This window comes from Callorhinchus milii, unplaced genomic scaffold, assembly GCF_018977255.1.
Source record: "Callorhinchus milii isolate IMCB2004 unplaced genomic scaffold, IMCB_Cmil_1.0 Scaffold11, whole genome shotgun sequence".
Taxonomy (NCBI): Eukaryota; Metazoa; Chordata; class Chondrichthyes; order Chimaeriformes; family Callorhinchidae; genus Callorhinchus; species Callorhinchus milii.
Window position 1 is genome coordinate 17,783,195 of NW_024704752.1, and position 16,611 is coordinate 17,799,805.

The 16,611-nt window shown below is 38.6% G+C and overlaps 1 protein-coding gene across 1 annotated transcript in view; it reads right to left on the reverse strand.

Moving 5' to 3' along the window:
* The window catches only part of si (sucrase-isomaltase (alpha-glucosidase)), a 65,040-nt gene extending 52,482 nt beyond the window's left edge, over positions 1–12,558 (reverse strand). The window contains 11 exon segments of the mRNA XM_042339059.1: positions 169–300; positions 1,017–1,142; positions 1,372–1,484; positions 2,004–2,103; positions 2,961–3,132; positions 5,527–5,678; positions 6,309–6,418; positions 6,869–6,989; positions 11,001–11,092; positions 11,926–12,052; positions 12,543–12,558. Coding sequence (XP_042194993.1) covers positions 169–300; positions 1,017–1,142; positions 1,372–1,484; positions 2,004–2,103; positions 2,961–3,132; positions 5,527–5,678; positions 6,309–6,418; positions 6,869–6,989; positions 11,001–11,092; positions 11,926–12,052 — 1,245 coding nt within the window. The 5' untranslated portion in view covers positions 12,543–12,558.
* Positions 12,559–16,611: the final 4,053 nt, after the last annotated feature.

Here is a 16,611-nt window from a genome sequence, read left to right on the forward strand (position 1 = left end):
CTCTCCACCCCCCCAATAGGCCAATTTAGACATAACCATGATCTGTTAAACGTCATCTGTTTGCAAATTGGAATATTATCATCTAACTTTCTGGTTTATGTGGCTTTTTGCTACATCAGATTACTCACTAGAGAAGAGCATGACAAAATACATTTTTTATGAGCTTACCAAAATGAGGATGAATTTCTGTCCATTGTCATGTAAGTTATCAGCAAAACTTGGGAGATTTTTGAAATTCACTTTATCATAAGTAAAATCCTTCTTGTTCTCCATGTAATCGATATCAATGATTTGGGTATCCTGAATGATTTTAATTAATTGAGCACAACACAGTTAGCACATAATTAACAATATTTATATTCTATTGAGAGTAAAATTAACATGGTTGGGTACATTCACAAAGATACACACTGATGATTATTTTAAGTTTTTGATCACTGGATCAAAATGTTCATCAAGTTATCACATTTTCAAGTTAATAAGAAACTAAATGGAGCTGAGGGCTACATCTTTCTGCATTATTTACCAGTTGTTATTTATTTTAAGCAACCAAGATGCTCTTTGTTTGCTTAAAATAAAACTTACGCTGTAATTATACCAAAAAGAAATGATCGCACTTACAGCTGGAATATGTTAATATTCTTACTAATGTCTCTGAAACTATCCTGCAATATTTGCTCTCCTTTATTTCTCAGTAATCCTTCTCATGATGTGCTTATTCCTTATTAAAATACTTATGAAGATCTCCTTGTCTTAGCCTATAGGACCATGCATTAAAATTTCAAGATCATTGGGGAAAATTCTTAAATTCAAGTCTCAATTGGTTGGTTTTAAGTGCCATAAAAATACATTCTAACATAATTCAATCGCTTTTTCCCACTGAAGAGAGAGACACATTGCCCCATATTGTATATTCTGAGTGATAACCTGGCACTGATCAGGGGAAACAAAGGAACATATGAGAATGCAAAACAGACACTGACGAGTACTGCTTTCCGAAGATCTGAACTACTCACATATGGCAGGTCTATTTTGCGGTTCCTCTCCACTGTTGCCAAAACCTCATCAAGATCTTTATAACCCCAGCGACTAAGTTGGAATCCCAGGATCCAGTATGCTGGCATCATGGGTTTGCCAACCAGCTGCATGTAGGCACACAAAACAAATTGGGTGTAAATATTTCACTTTACAGAACAATAGGGTCTCAAAGCTCTCGCAGATGTGACCATGATTTGCTGAAGGGCGCAATATAAATGCAAGGCGTCGTTGACGTTTCTTGCACAGCACAAATAGATTATCGAATGATTTGGACATCACAGTTTTGCAACGTCCAGATACACTGCTGGGGGTTTAGGGTGACTCTTAACTTACCGTTAAGTATTCCTGAACAACATGTTCAGGTGAAGAACCCAAGAAGATGTAAAAATCCAGGACTCCACCTATTGTTCGATATGTTATTGCTGGAGTTGGCTGCAGTTCAACCTCTGGTTTAAAAAAAACGAATCCAGTCAGGATTAATTAGTTAGTCCACAAGTATGCATGAACGAGGTTATGAACTTGTCCAGTACCTGAATTGTTAATGTTTTGACTTTCAAGGAAATGTCTGTACCTTCAAACCTCAGTGACAACCCAGACATGCAATTTGATCTCAGGTGAAGGTTCACTCTTTACCATAGAAGGACGATTTGTTTAGATATGGTGCTCAATTGTTTACCGTTGAAAGGGTGAAGTACTGAATTGGCCCAGTGGGACTCAAACCTTCTGATTCCACAATTGGCTTGACCAGTGTTTCCAAAGTTGTGTGTGTTGCATTGTGCTGGGCATTGAGGGAATAAGGTTGAGATACATTGAGGGAATAAGGTTGTGCAGCTGGGACATTAACCAATGGAAATGGGGACAAGAGTCCTTTAAAACCCGAAAAGCTAACATTAAAAAGCACCACATTGTTGAGTGAGAGTAAATTAATAATTCATCCATTCCACTGGTTGCCACAGAAAGCTTACCCATGGCATTGCTATTCAGCAAAAACACACCAAAGGATAATCCACTCTCCTCTTCCAGACACATAAAAAATGTGTGGTGGCCATAGAGATTGTCCATGTTCTGTTAAGTGAAACAAGCCATGTATAAACGTCTCAACGGCATTTATATCACACAATATTAAGATAGTGTCTGGTAAACAAGCACTGAAGCACCTCAGCACCGCTGCCAGTCAATGAATTACACAAAATAAACCATTTATATCACCACCATAAGTTTAAAATGTATTCACACTCTTCACATGATCCCCTACCCTGTTTGGGTAGGGGATCATGTGAAAGGTGTGAATACATTTGAAACATGCTTTGAGATGGCCGGCACTGCATTAATGTAAAATGTATAGTTTGTAGAGTATCATTATGGAGTTATTTAGTTTTAGTTAGTATTTAATAATAATAATCCTTGCATTTGATCTAGTGCCCTATCATGACTTCAAGACGTCTCAAAGCGCTTCACAGAATATACTGTAAAGTGAATTGACTGCATTTTTGTGGGCGAAACTCAGCAGCCAATTGCGCACAGCAGCGTCCTACAAACACTCGTGGATTGAAGTAATCAGTTTATTATCTTTCTTTAGGGAATTATTACCCCCTATAATATGTATCCCAAGGATCCATTGTTCTGTGTTTAATATCTAATTTTATACTTAAAGGCAACTGAGCTACAAAATAAACCCAGTGAAAATATCAAACTGCATAACCCGTCAAGTCAAAGGGCGGGCAGTGATTTTTTTTTCTGTAGACTATTGTTCGCAAGACATTCAGGAAATTTCTTCCGTGCTTGACAGTCGAACTGATAAATGTTTCCAGCAGCAGTTGTTGGTGGAAGTAAAAGCAGCATAAATAATACAGAACCAGGAACCATCAGGCACAAGGCAGCACTTAACATGAATCTAAGTGACATTCAACAGGCCTTCATACCCCATTAGGGAAAGCATCTCTGGCGAAGATAGGCCAGGTTTTCCAGTACGTGTCGTGACGGTACTGTTTATGAACGTGCTCTCCTAGTCCGTAGATGTTGTGCGTGGGAAGTTTGGCTGTTATTTGTATAAATTGATCAGCAAATTGCAAAGGTCCCACCGAAGTATCAAACCTAAGGAAAGAAATATAACCAGGTTTGAAATCTGTTTGGTGCCCTGAAACAAACAACAACATTTTTACTGTGACTTTCATGTACTCGAGGGAGGAAATTCCAGAGATGGGGATGAGATTACTGAAGCCTCAGTCACCAATGATGACAAAGCTGTTGACAAATCTCTCCCTCTCAGCTACTTCCTCGTAAAATGTATGCACCACTTTCCTTGGTCAGCTATCAGAGGTTTCTGTGTATTCTGGTCTCCTGCATTCAAAAGGTTTTCTTTTAAAAAAAATCACTGAATTGTCTTGTAGTCGGACAAGATTTTTTTTAGAATTTATTGTATTTATCTTTTTGCCTTTTCAATAAAGGATAGTTAGAGTTGCCACCAGCAGCTCCCTTATGCAAAGGAATGTGAGCGTTATAAATAATTTAGTATCTGTTATTATTTGAAGTTTTTATGGAATTTTATATGGGTTGGGAAGATATGACATTCGTTTTTGAATATTGCAAGAAAATACCATGTGTGGAATATTCAATCCAGGATTATTATTATAATAATAATAATAATAATCCTTGCATTTGATATAGCGCTTTTCACGTCGGGAGGACGTCCCAAAGCGCTTCACAGAACACACTGTAAAGTGAATTGACTGTATATTTGTGGGCGAACGCGGCAGCCAATTGCGCACAGCAATGTCCCACAAACAGTCGTAGATTGAAAATGACCAATTTATTATTATTTTGTTTTTTTGGAGGGATTATTATTAGGCTCTGTGTGGAGTAAGGAAACTTGCCCAAGGTTTCACCCTCTGCCTGGAATTGAACTCAGGTCTCTCACTTGCAAATCGAGTGCTCTAACCACTGAGCTACAGGACTCCATGAGTTATTATTAATTGTTGAGGGGAATGCAACTGCTATTGGAAACCAACGGAGAAGATGCGAGAAGAAAAATAAGCCAAGGTCACCTTTCTGTTTAGGAAAATCAGCATCTGAACCATCAAAAATTAAACAGTTGTGAAAAGAAGACATCACAGATGCTTTGAGTGACACATTGGGAAAGAAACAGGAAGGTAAAACTGCTAGACAAGCTTCTTCTCTATACAGTTAGGGTTAGTGGCCCAAATACGGCAGTTCTGGAGGTAACGGGTGAGGAGAGTTGGCCTGGAATGCTTCAGTCTGATAAGAATGCCAGGGTGTGACAGGCACAGTTGTCACGAGAGGTAGCAGAAGAGCAAGTAGGATTGAACCAAAGTGGCAGCGACTGATCTGACAGTCGGAAAAGCGTGAGATAATGAAACCTGCCATATCAGTTAGAATAACGTCAGTCACTTCATTGACATTTCACTGAAGGGTCAAAGGACTAGAAGCAGAATTTGGATCCGGATAAAAAGAATTCTCTAAGGCCATCCCCATCAGCTGATTTCAGTGCCAGCTCAGTCAGTTGAGGCTTGTTCACTGATAGTCTGCAGAGCGCAGATATGAAAGAATCCTGAGGTATGGAAAGGGAAACAGTGCAGGACTAAAGTATGGGATTCAGAAAAAGCTCCAGGAAATTCACTGAATTGTTAAAAATAGTTCTTTGTCTAAAACCTGGCTTCATAAGGTGTGGATTTGCTGCCACCGCAGAGCTTTAGGACAGAAGATTGATGTGGTCACATCTATCATTCAAGTACAAATCGCTTCAATCCACAATGTTTTTAGGACCATCAATGAGTGAACAGGTCTACAAATACATAATGCGGGCTGAGTAAACTCAGAATTATTTCATGTAATTTATGGCCTGGTATTATGTAAAATTTTGCTTTCTCAGGCTTCTGAATAAAGGGCAAATGGATGTGTGAACGTGGCATCTTTATAATCTCTAAATGCATTGATAGTTTTAGGACATAATAAGTCACTCATTATTTTTATAAAAATAAAAATACTGCTTTGCTTTCAGATAAGTTGCAGATCAATAGCCTGGCTGATTTTCCCTGTTATGTCATACCCATAAATGGGGACCATTTTATTTAAATTTAGCTCAGTATGTTGTGCAAGCCCAATTGATGGAAGGCAATTTTGATAATGTTAAGACTTTGATTTTAATCATAAAGTTCAAATGAAAACATTTATATCTTCTCAACATGAAGTACATTTGGAACAACAAAGTCTTGTGGTTCAAAGTACTTGAGGTTATTTAAGTACTAGGAAACATTACAATATGACAGAGGTTGCACAGAAAGAGGGTGAGAGGGATGATTTAGGATTTGAAAAAGTAGGGACAGTGTGTGTGTGTGTCAGTGAGAGCGAGGGAACTCAGGTACACAAGAGAAAACTACGGACTGGATTAAATAAGGTCAATTGTTCGCCACTAATTCCATATATCACTTTGTCTTTTAAGAGAAGTATATTTATGAGAAAATTACTTACAAGACAGTTTTTGTGGACTTTCTGGTGATTTTGATTCCAAAAGGATTCTGATTAACACTGACTTCGTAGTTTGGATTCGACACTGCTTTACCAGTGAAAGGCTTGATATTTTCATGATCAACTTCAAATCGTCTCTTGCTAGAATCGGTAATCTTAAAAAAACAATCAGGTAACATTAAACGCGAGGTATGATGTCTAGATGGTTATAAAATCACAAAAGAAACTATATGGTGTGTTAAATTAAGCGCAAATCATTTCAGGATATCAGGGTATTAAATAATAACAAAATGAAGGTTATTACATTTCTACTTTAGGTTTCATTGACGGAATATTAGAAATTATCTCTACATCAATGATAAAAAGAATACACTGAAACAGATTAATTCCAGAGTTTTTTTTAATGTAGATGACCTAAGTGGTGATAAAAGGAAATTGAAATATGGGAAGAAAAGAATGTTCAATGCCTTTTCCTAACTCCTTTCACTATATAATAATAATAATCTTTGCATTTGATACACCACCTTATCACGTCTTTGAGACGTCTCAAAGCGGTTCACAGAATATACTGTAAAGTGAATTGACTGTATATTTTGTGCGTGAAACACGGCAGCCAAAATGCGCACAGCAGCGTCCCCACAAACACTGGTAGATTGAAGTAAACAATTTTTAATATTTTCATTTGTTTTTATATATTTTAATCATGGAGTTCCCAAGCTGCTATCTCACCTTTGATTTCCCCCTCGACAAAGCAAAAGTTTATTTTCTTTCAAAAAGTTGCTCACCTTGAATCGGAAACGATTTTCTGTCTGCTCTTCCCCAGTCAACACTAAGTTTTCAACAACATTCCCAAAAGGGAAAGGAGAAGGCATTCGTTTCAAGTGAACTTGAAACCCTTTGTTTGCCACCGAAAAAAGAAAATTCTGTTAAAATACCCTCACTGGGAAAAAACAAACGTTCAAATTACTCTTGCCAACCGAAGACAATTTGGAGTTGACAAACTTTTTAGTGATTAAAATTATAATTTTTAATCATTAAATTATTTAATTACACAATCACTTTTGACAAATTAAGAAAGTTTGGAGTTGAGGTACTGATCAGCCATGATCTAATAGAATAGCAGAACAGGCTTGAGAGGCTGAATGGCTTACTCCTGTTCCTTTATTCCTATATTCTTATATACAGGGTGACCAAAAAGTCATGAAATCTACCCTATTATCTAAACAAAGACAAATATCATAATTTCTTTAAGACTTATCAGCCGTTGTAATGGTATCACAACTTTTTGGTCACCCTGTATACACAAGTGGCCGGGTATCTGAATATTGGGAGCTGCAGTACAAACCTGCTCGTGTTTTGACTTGGTTATTCTGAGCTGTGTATCCCTGATTCTTCGAGAAGAAGCACCAGGGCACATTTCTATCTTCTATCGGTTTCCAACAGCAGCCTCGTTCTTCACATTTTTTCTGACAAGGAGCAAAGCAGATGATAATAATATGCCAAGTGTTTTTCTAACTGCTGTTACTCCCACTTGTGTACCAACTCGTTTTATCTCCCGCACATTTGTTAAGGTCTTTCCCTACTTTCTTTTTTTTTAAACCACAGAATATATTATCAGTGATAATTGCCTGGGCACAATTATTTGCAGATAGTTGTACTTTCTATCGGTGTCAACCTAGAAATGGGTGATCCTTGCCATTGGTGCGATGTTAATTCTTATGCAGACTATTTAATACTATTGTAATCTTTCAAATGACTATATAATTACATATATTTTATCTGAGGGTTAATGTCAAAGAATCTTACAGTAGTGAGTCATGTTACCGTGTCTAAAAATGTTGGCATGTGTCTTACATTAGAACTGGCAAACTTCAAGCCTGGCAGATTTTGACTCGATAATAACTGAAACAGCAAACAAATTGGATAATGGTTGCTAAGGCTTTTATACTTTCATTAGCTCTGATATTCATTTTCCTTGTGTTAAGTTATTTTACGTAGAATTACATTGCATAGACTGTACGTGGGAAGATAGATAACACAACTGGTCTGTGTTGGTGTTCAAACACCACCAGGTCCCAAACTCCGAATCGTCTCTCCCATACAACGTTATTCTCTTCTCCCTCACGTACGCATTGAGTTTCCTCCTAACTGCATTGATAAACCGTGTAATGTAGTTTCCTACGTGTTTTTCCTTCCCCTATTTTCTCCGCTTCTGCCTCCCCCACTCCCCCCCGAAGACATACATTTTTTCCCCATCTCCTGGTGCTGGTTCCACAGGTGCTAATCACTTTCCAGTACCTTGTCCAAGTAACAATTGTTCACATGGCTTTTCGACTGCAGTCGTGGAGATGTAATAAAGTGACTGTAATTTCTAATAACTACCATAATCTTGATTGATAAGTATATATTATTATCAAAGTGCTGGAGAAATGTTTGAGAAAAGCTTTTAACATTCGATAAAAAACGTCAAAATCGCAAGGTACCCCCCAAAAATGTTTGCTGCCGATTTACTGCAGCAATTGTGGTCCGATTGGGGTTTACCATCCACAGATAACTGAAACCAAGGATCCTTTGACTACGATTTTGCAATGGGATTTTCCAATGTAAACTCCTAGTGAAAAAATGTTTTTTTTTTTAAGTGTTCAAAAAAGATAGCTCTGGGCAACTGCAACAATGCTAAACATGGTCAGATTTAAGTGAAGTAATGCCCTGTGCCAAACAATCGTGCAGGACTGCAGGAACAAGCCATGTTTCCTTCAACCCCAGTTACGCATCGTTTACTTGTTTGGTACATTGTGAAAAAAATCTAAGTGCAGATCGTAGACCTATAGATAACATTGTAAATAACACTAATGATTGTAACTCTTTTGGGGGTCAATATTCTCGTACCCCTCTGATCCTCTTCCTCTCGAAGATAATTGATTTTTGCTGGGATTTGGCTCTGTTTCAGTGACTTGCCCAGGACCATTCTTTATGTGTGATTCATGGCAGGTTATTGGACTATGAGGGCGATAAGAACCAAATTGCATTCTGCGCTCACTCAAAATCGATACCTGTCACATTGCAGCAAGGGTCACTGGTTAGCAATCAGAAGGTGATTTCTTCCCCCACCCCCCCCCACACACACACTCCAGGTGTGTTAAATCCTTATTGTAGAACTCCCTACTGTCTGAGATCAATCAGCTACCTCAGCACAAGGCATCAGAGAAGCTTATGATGCTCCTTAAAATAGAAATCTAATAACTGTAAGATGTGCAGATCTGCATCGTATGTGAGATGTTCATGAAAACCCCCGGCAGGCAGATTTCCAGTGTTGGCACTGAAATGCAGCAGATATTAATATTAGTCTGCAGTTATCAGATTATTTCTGTATCGCTCGTGATAAACTGCTTTTTAAATTTACTTTGACAGTCACTTCAAATTTTACAAAATTAAAAATAAACACTCAAACCCAAAGCTGTTCAATAATAAACGACTAATAATAAACAGAATGTTTTTTTTCTCGGTTGTCATTGAGGATTTCTGGGCTGGGGGGAAATGACAATTAAGAGCAGGAAGCTCCTGGTTTTCTGATAATCATCTTGACGTTTCTAAAATGAGTCACTAACTCGATGACACTCGTGGCCTAGTTAAAATCTGGTTACTATTGTCACATTCTTAATTATTATCAGCTGAATTACGTGTCATAAGCCTTTCTGAAAGCATCTGATTCTGATTTGTTATTTTATATTCAGATTTGAATTTGAACACAGGTACCTTTACATGTGAGCCTTTTCATAGACACTGACCTTGACGTGATATTCAGAAACATTATTTTATATTGGGAGCCTTGGGAACAATAGGAAGCCATTCAGCCTCGTTAATACCAGTGTATTGGATCACAGCACACCTTTCAGTCTCATTTCCCTACATTTTCTTCATACTCTTACATCTCAGTGATCTATCCCAATCGATTCTATTTACTCGGCTTCTTGGAGTTGTGCACTCCACATTTTCATAACCTTCTGATCTGACTATCCTAACATCTGACTATCTTAAATTTAACATGTCTGTTTGTTTTGGGCTCCTCTTGTTGTCCACTATCTAGATTTTCAATCCCGATTATTATTTTCAACAGCTTGATCAGACCACTGCTTAATCACCGTTAAGATCAGCGTTTCAAGGCTACCCAGCCAATCATCATGACAAAACCCATTATTCCCAGATGTTAAAGAATTATCACTGAACATTCTCCAAGGCTAATATAGCCCAGATAAAATACTGATTATTTACAGTGATAAAGTGAAGTGAGTGTGGTGTATGTGAATGGATGGCATATGCTACTGAATGCTATAAGGCACAAAAAAATGCTGAGCGTGAGAAATGCAATGTGGTCAAAGTCAACGCAGAATCATAGCCAATGAAGAAGCACACCCAATAAGGCTTTCTTCTCACATCTGAAGAAACTTAATTGTCCCAATTAATCCTACATTAGCCAAAGGCATTGTTCCATCTTTGCTGTGAATTCTAAATCATTAAAATAAAGCCACAGCATTTTCTTTCCTTTCAGTCACTTTCCTTTCTCCTCAACTCAAGGCACTGACTCTTTACTGAGGTACAGTTACACGGACATCTGCCATACTCCAGTTCCTTGTTCTTCGTATGGAGCCTTAAGCTCTAAGACCAGGCTATTTGTCCTGGAAGCCATCACGGTCCAGCCCACCCTACCCCTCAGCCAATGTCCATACACTTTCCCTTTCCATTTGATAGCACTTGAGTGGAAAACCCATCTGATATTCCTCTTCGTAATCTAGGTTCCATAGACCATTTGCATAACCTCAATTGCAGGCCTGGCTAAGATCCATTTATTCAGCACAAACAAACTTGTGACTTTCTACTGAACAGGACTTTGTGTTGCATTGAGAGGCGCCTTTATCTAATAGGATTTCAGAAGAATCTATTTTGCTTTTGCATTGATAGCATGGGAAACAATGATAATTTTATAGCGTTCAAGTTATGTACTCACAGATCGCTATTTGGTAAAGACACACAAATAGCCCTTTCTCAAGTGAACTGCTCCATGAATAATAGCATCAAAAACATAGCTGAGGTGTGAAGCGTGCAAAAGAGTAATATTACTATCATTGCCAGAAGATGAAGAGCAAAAATAATGCATGAAGCAAGGCAATTATAGTGAAAAATAGACTCATTTGTAGCTTCTTGGTTGAAGTTTTAATATTCCCTCTTTGATGGCACGCTAATATAAACTGTTCAATGCAGATATTAGCCTTGATCTGACCTCCCCAATCATTTCCTTCAATTCCATGAGGAACATTCAGGTGAGAACAGGGAAACCCATTATGATCTGACAATAAAATGTAAGGGTTACACATTCAGAAAGCAATCTAACATTGGAGCAATGTCATGAATAAAAGATTAGGTCTGGTTTGTACAGGGCAAGTTTGCACAAAACTGTAGAAGAAATGTTCTAAACTGACCAAAGTAGCACCTCCATCAGGGAAACAGTTAATTCGATCACCATTGGGAACAGAGGATGGACAGTCTGCTGCAAAGGGTACTTCAGCTTTGACTGTGGAGGCACCAACAACAGGGCATTAGTCATAGTGCAAATAACACCAGAAATCTATACAGAAATGTCATTGTAATTTGTTTTTGTGAAGTATTTCAAGCAAAGACTATGAATATGTTATTGTTTCAAATATGAAGAGCAGGTCACAGATGATTTACTGTATGTGGATGTACTCTTAAACTACTATTTAAACAACACCTTGCACATATATAGCGCTCTTCACGTAGGGGAGCATTTCAGAGTGCTGAACAATGGCAGGGATGGACATGGAGAAGGGGAGAAAAGGATGGTGACCGCTGGCATGGTCGAAGAGGAAAGAGTTCAGGTGGGATTTGAAGATGGGTAGAGGGGGCAAGGCAGAGGGATTGCAGTAGGAAGTTCCATAGGTTAGGGATGCAGTGACTGAAGGCATAACCGCCAATGGTAGGGAGGGGTCAGTGGACGTACGAGAAGGCCTGAACCAGCCAAGCAAAAGGGGCGGCTATAATAAAGGATAGAGATTCTAAATACGTTTTCCAACTCACAATGCGTCAATTACAATAACAACATAACTCTAATACTCATTGGACATTCAAATCTAGAACCTGAGTAAGTGGTGCTAATGAAACGTGATACCATATCGAGCTTTGTGTGTTACAGTCATTGCTTTGCCATTATGGCAAAACAAGTTAAGATTGGCTTTAATTATGAACAGATTTACTGTAATTTTTTAATATTATGAATTACAGCAAAATTACACTGCATAACAATTAAAAATGGAATGAACTGCAATCCATCTAGAGAGAATGAATTATTAGTTACACGGCGTATATCAGCATTGTTGTTTTTTTTACCTGATCTACAGGTTCCAGGTTCCCCAGTGGCCAAAAGTGCAATTAAAACGACCGCCACAACAAAAGCGATGAGACACACAACAACAAGTGAGGATTCTAAACCAGAATACTTTTTTCTGCACCCCATCTGTCAAAGCAAGCAGAAGAATATAGTGAGAATGTAAATCAAACACAAGTTGTGTTATGAAACTATTTGGGAACATATTTGTAAAACTTCCAACACAAAGCCAAAACACTCTGTTCATTGTGCCTCAGTAACTGTTCCTACTATTTTTTTCATGCAGTATTGCAAGAATTGGTTTGCACTGTTGCTAAAGTCTCTCTATGCTATCACATCCATATGATTTCAGAACACGCATAAGTTTGTACCTTTTTTTTTAGAACAGCCAAGTTTCTGACATCTTGCATCACTTAGTAACATGCTCCATTTTCAGACCAATTGATAATCACAGAGATGAAGGTAGACCATTTAGCAGTCCCTTCACCATTGCCTGAACTTTCTGCTTGTTCTAAGTTCCAGTGCAGAGAGCCTGTGCTCTCCATTGCTGATTACAAAACTCAATCTTACAAAGGTAACCAACCAAGTGGAAAATTGACTAGATAACGATCCCACCTACAATGTTCCAAGTGTTAGCCAGGCTTTTTGTTAAGTTAGTTGATTTCAGCCATGGTTGCGTTGGGCTGCCACAATTGATTGCTGTGTCCCGCTCCTGTAAATGGGGTAAATCAGCCAGGTGAGCTGCTCCTGTTCACTATTTAGTGATTCTTTGTGCTTAATATCTATATGTTGGGTGGATATACGCTCTGGTTTGGCAATGATGCCTGAAGGTTGGACACCCACTATCTGGGCTCCTATTGGAAGAATGATACATACATGAGTTACTGAAACTAGGACTTAGAGAATTATTCCCCCCGCAAACTTTCTGGGCCGACAGAAGAAAAAATGGGTAGGAAATCACCATTTTATTTTTTTAAAAAAAAGGTGTTTTCAAGTTTAACTGAGAACAATTATGCTGGATTGAAGAGGGTTTTAACATATCACAAACATATCAACCATTAACTACTGTCGTTGTGTTAGGAGCAATTATTTGATTGTTTTACTTCAGACGTCTGAAATTTGTTAAGTTTNAAAAAAGACCAAAAATAGGTACAAGTTGTGATCAATTCATAATAATATCCATATTCAAACCAGCTTGTCTTGCCTCGTTTCCTGATGCAATACAAGTAATTATCCATTGCTCTGTAGTTATTATCAATTTAACAACCTTCAGTTCTGAGTTTTTTTGGGGAATATTTTTAATTAAATGGTGGAGAATCGATGAAATCCTCAGAATAAACCTAGCTTTGGGCAATCTCTTGTTGCAGCAATGTAAAGTAAGCTGAATTAACATCAGTAGATATGCAATGTGTTCAGGATGGGTTCACAATCTTACCTTTGCAACTGTGGATGTTATTTCACACTCTTACACTACTTGTGTCAGCAGCTCCTCTGCATGTGCATCAGGATTCTCTGTTTAAAGAATAACGAAAACAAAAGAGCATTTATGTAAATCATTAAGCTGTTTTATATTTAACCACAGTATGGAAGGCGAGACTCTCTATTTAATTTCAGGGGTGAAGTGTTCTGCAATTGTAAGTTTGTCATTTACCCTCACCCATGCATTCGCTACATCAAGGCTTGATTAATGGAAACTCTCTCCTCGTCGGCCTTCCCAACTCTTCCCTTCGCAAGCTGCAGATCATCCAAAACTCTGCAGCTCGTGTACTCTCACGCACCAGGCTCCGTGACCCCATCACTCCCACCCTCGCCCGACTCCACTGGCTCCCCATCCCCCAGAGGATCGAGTTCAAGATCCTTGTCCTCACTTTCAAGGCCATCCATGGCTTTGCCCCCTCCTACCTCCCTGACCTGCTGACTCCCTACCAACCTGCCCGCTCCCTCCGTTCAGCGGGCTCCAGCCTGCTCCATGTCTCCCGCCCGACCCGCCCTACCATCGGTGGCCGGACTTTCAGCCTCTCTGCCCCCACACTCTGAAACTCCATCCCACGTCCCTTTGCCTCGCTTCCTCCCTCGCCTCTTTCAAGGCCGGTCTCAAGACCCTCCTCTTCAATCATGCCTTCAGTCGTCCTCCCACCTCTCTGCCTTCCCTCCCCAAACCCATCACCCATGCTCGGATCCCGACACCAGCACCTCGGAATGTTCTCCCAACATGAAAAGCGCTCTATAAATGTAATTTTGTTGTTGTTGTACCCTATAGTCAGTTACAGAGTCAAAGAAAATATCCTCATACCAAGAAGTGATAGTTTTAACACAGCTTTGTTATTTGCAGTAGTGCCAAGACATTATAGTGGCTGATTTGTAGAGAGTTTAAATGTCCCGTTCTCTTAGTGGGGCCTGGGAGGATGTCTCAAAGTGCCTCACAGGATTCACTGTAAAGTGAAGTGGACGTACATTTTGTAGGTGAAATAATAAAAAAAATTGTATATCAACTGGATAACAATGAAAGTTGTATTGTTTTCTCCACATTTCCTGCTGTGAGAAAGGGATTAGCCTGACCATCCTGCCTTTCAAGTCTCTGCCAAAGTCATTTTCAACAAAATGCTTAGAGGTGCATGACAACCTCAGATTTTTTTCCCTTGTCCCTGGGGTGTAGAGAACATCTTCTGCTTTCTGATAGTCTCTGATAACTGACCTGTGATCAGGTAGACACCACATTGGTATCATGAGCAAGAGACCTTTGCCCTACCTCTCCACTCCACAAAGAGATTCAGTTTTCATTTGAAAAATATTATTTTCATCCCACTTTAAATAACTCATTGGGTGCCACTGAGTTTGTGTAAAAGTTTATATTCCTATTTAGTGATCCCTCAGGAACTATTTGCTTTCTGCATCAGTGCAATTCCATGTTGGACACTGGAGAAATCAGCAGATGGCCCTCATTGCAAATATCAGCTCAGCAATACTGACACTCTAATGACCCATACAGCAAAATGGCTTCAACTTGTGGTCAACCTGGCTCAGTTGATACCGTTCTGCCTTTGAGTCAGAAGGTTTAAGTCCTATCTTCAGACTTTGAACTCACTCTGGGCTAATGGTATAATATGGTGGTGGGGGAGGAAACGCTATATTGTTTAACATGCCATCCTTTGGATGAGACTGATGTGCCTGTTCAGATGGATGTTAAAGGTTCCACTGCACTATTTCACCCACAAATATACAGTCAATTCAATTTACAGTCTTCTGTGAAGCGCTTTGAGACATCTACAAGTCGTGAAAAGCACTATATCAAATGCAAGAATTATTATTATTACTATTCAAAAATAGAAGGGAGTTTCTCTCGGTCTCCTGGCCAACAATTTTTTTAAAAAATGGGTCATTCACCTCATTGCTCTTTGTGGGACGTTGCTGTGTGCAAATTGGCCACCACAGTCACCTACAAAATACAGTCGCTACTCTTTACATGAAATCCTATGATGCCACTTTGAGTCACACTCCTAACATGAAACACACTACGCCAAATACAAGGATTAATATTATTGAAGATTCTTTGCAAGAAAAGAAACAGAGTTGAAATCCAAATATACCTTTGAAACAATTAAGTAATAAAGTTGAGTCTCAGTAAAATTGAGCTTTCTTATAGCCGCTTCCTCTTTTTTTCCTTCTGTCTGGGCATATCCCACAATATTTTGCTCTCGCCTGGTCGCATTCAACTGCACTGTGCTCCTGTCTAGGCAGTTTCATAGAATCGTACAGCTCAAAAAGAGGCCATTCGGCCCATCGAGTCTGTGCCGGCTCTTTGAGAAGAGCAATGTAATGTCATTGTTTAATTTATTATTTGCACTAATTACTTCATTAACTGCTCATGATGACTAATGTGTACTTCTTATTGCCTTCCCTGTTTGGTTACATTTATGTTTTACAATTTTACAATCACAGTAACATCAGGCAGAAGTTTTAACTTACCTCCTGTTCAATGAGTTTTTATTATCACTTTTCATCTTAGATGGAAATGATAATAACTTAGGTAAATTACCGTGGGTTTTAACACAAGTATTCAACATCAAATAAATGAATTTGACTTTGAAGCACAAAAAAACAAGTAAAATGCATTACTGGACCACGGTTGTGCGTTTTATTTTTCCTGTATCACAAAACAGTGTTATCCAATTACATTTAAGTGCTTTGTGGCATTTGTATTCCACAGGTAGTACAGCACATCAACCTTGATGTGCAAAGGAATTTTGAGGAAAGGAAAAATCAATTTTCCATCATGATTATATTAAAAGCCTGGGTACATTGTTAAGTAAAACTTTAGGCAAATATTCGAATCGTTCGAAAGTTTATTCAGAGCTGTACAAAAATCTGAACAATGCAATAAAATAGTTTTCATAAAGGTAATTTGCAACAAAGCATGGAATCGCATTATAGACAGAGGATGATTTGCAGCAAAATCAGTTAACATTGTACATTAAAAAGATGGGACAAATGCATTAAATGTGTCTTGAAAGGGCAGAGATGGTTAAAAAGAGCGATGAAAAATAATCCACTCTTACCTTTTGGTGGTACTGTATTATAGTTCTCCTTTTGCAAGCTCTGTCCTTGGAGGACGCTAAGAATATTGTGCAGAAGCCACTATAAACTGTCTAACAAAAATCATTTGATGACCAAATTAGATTGAACCCATT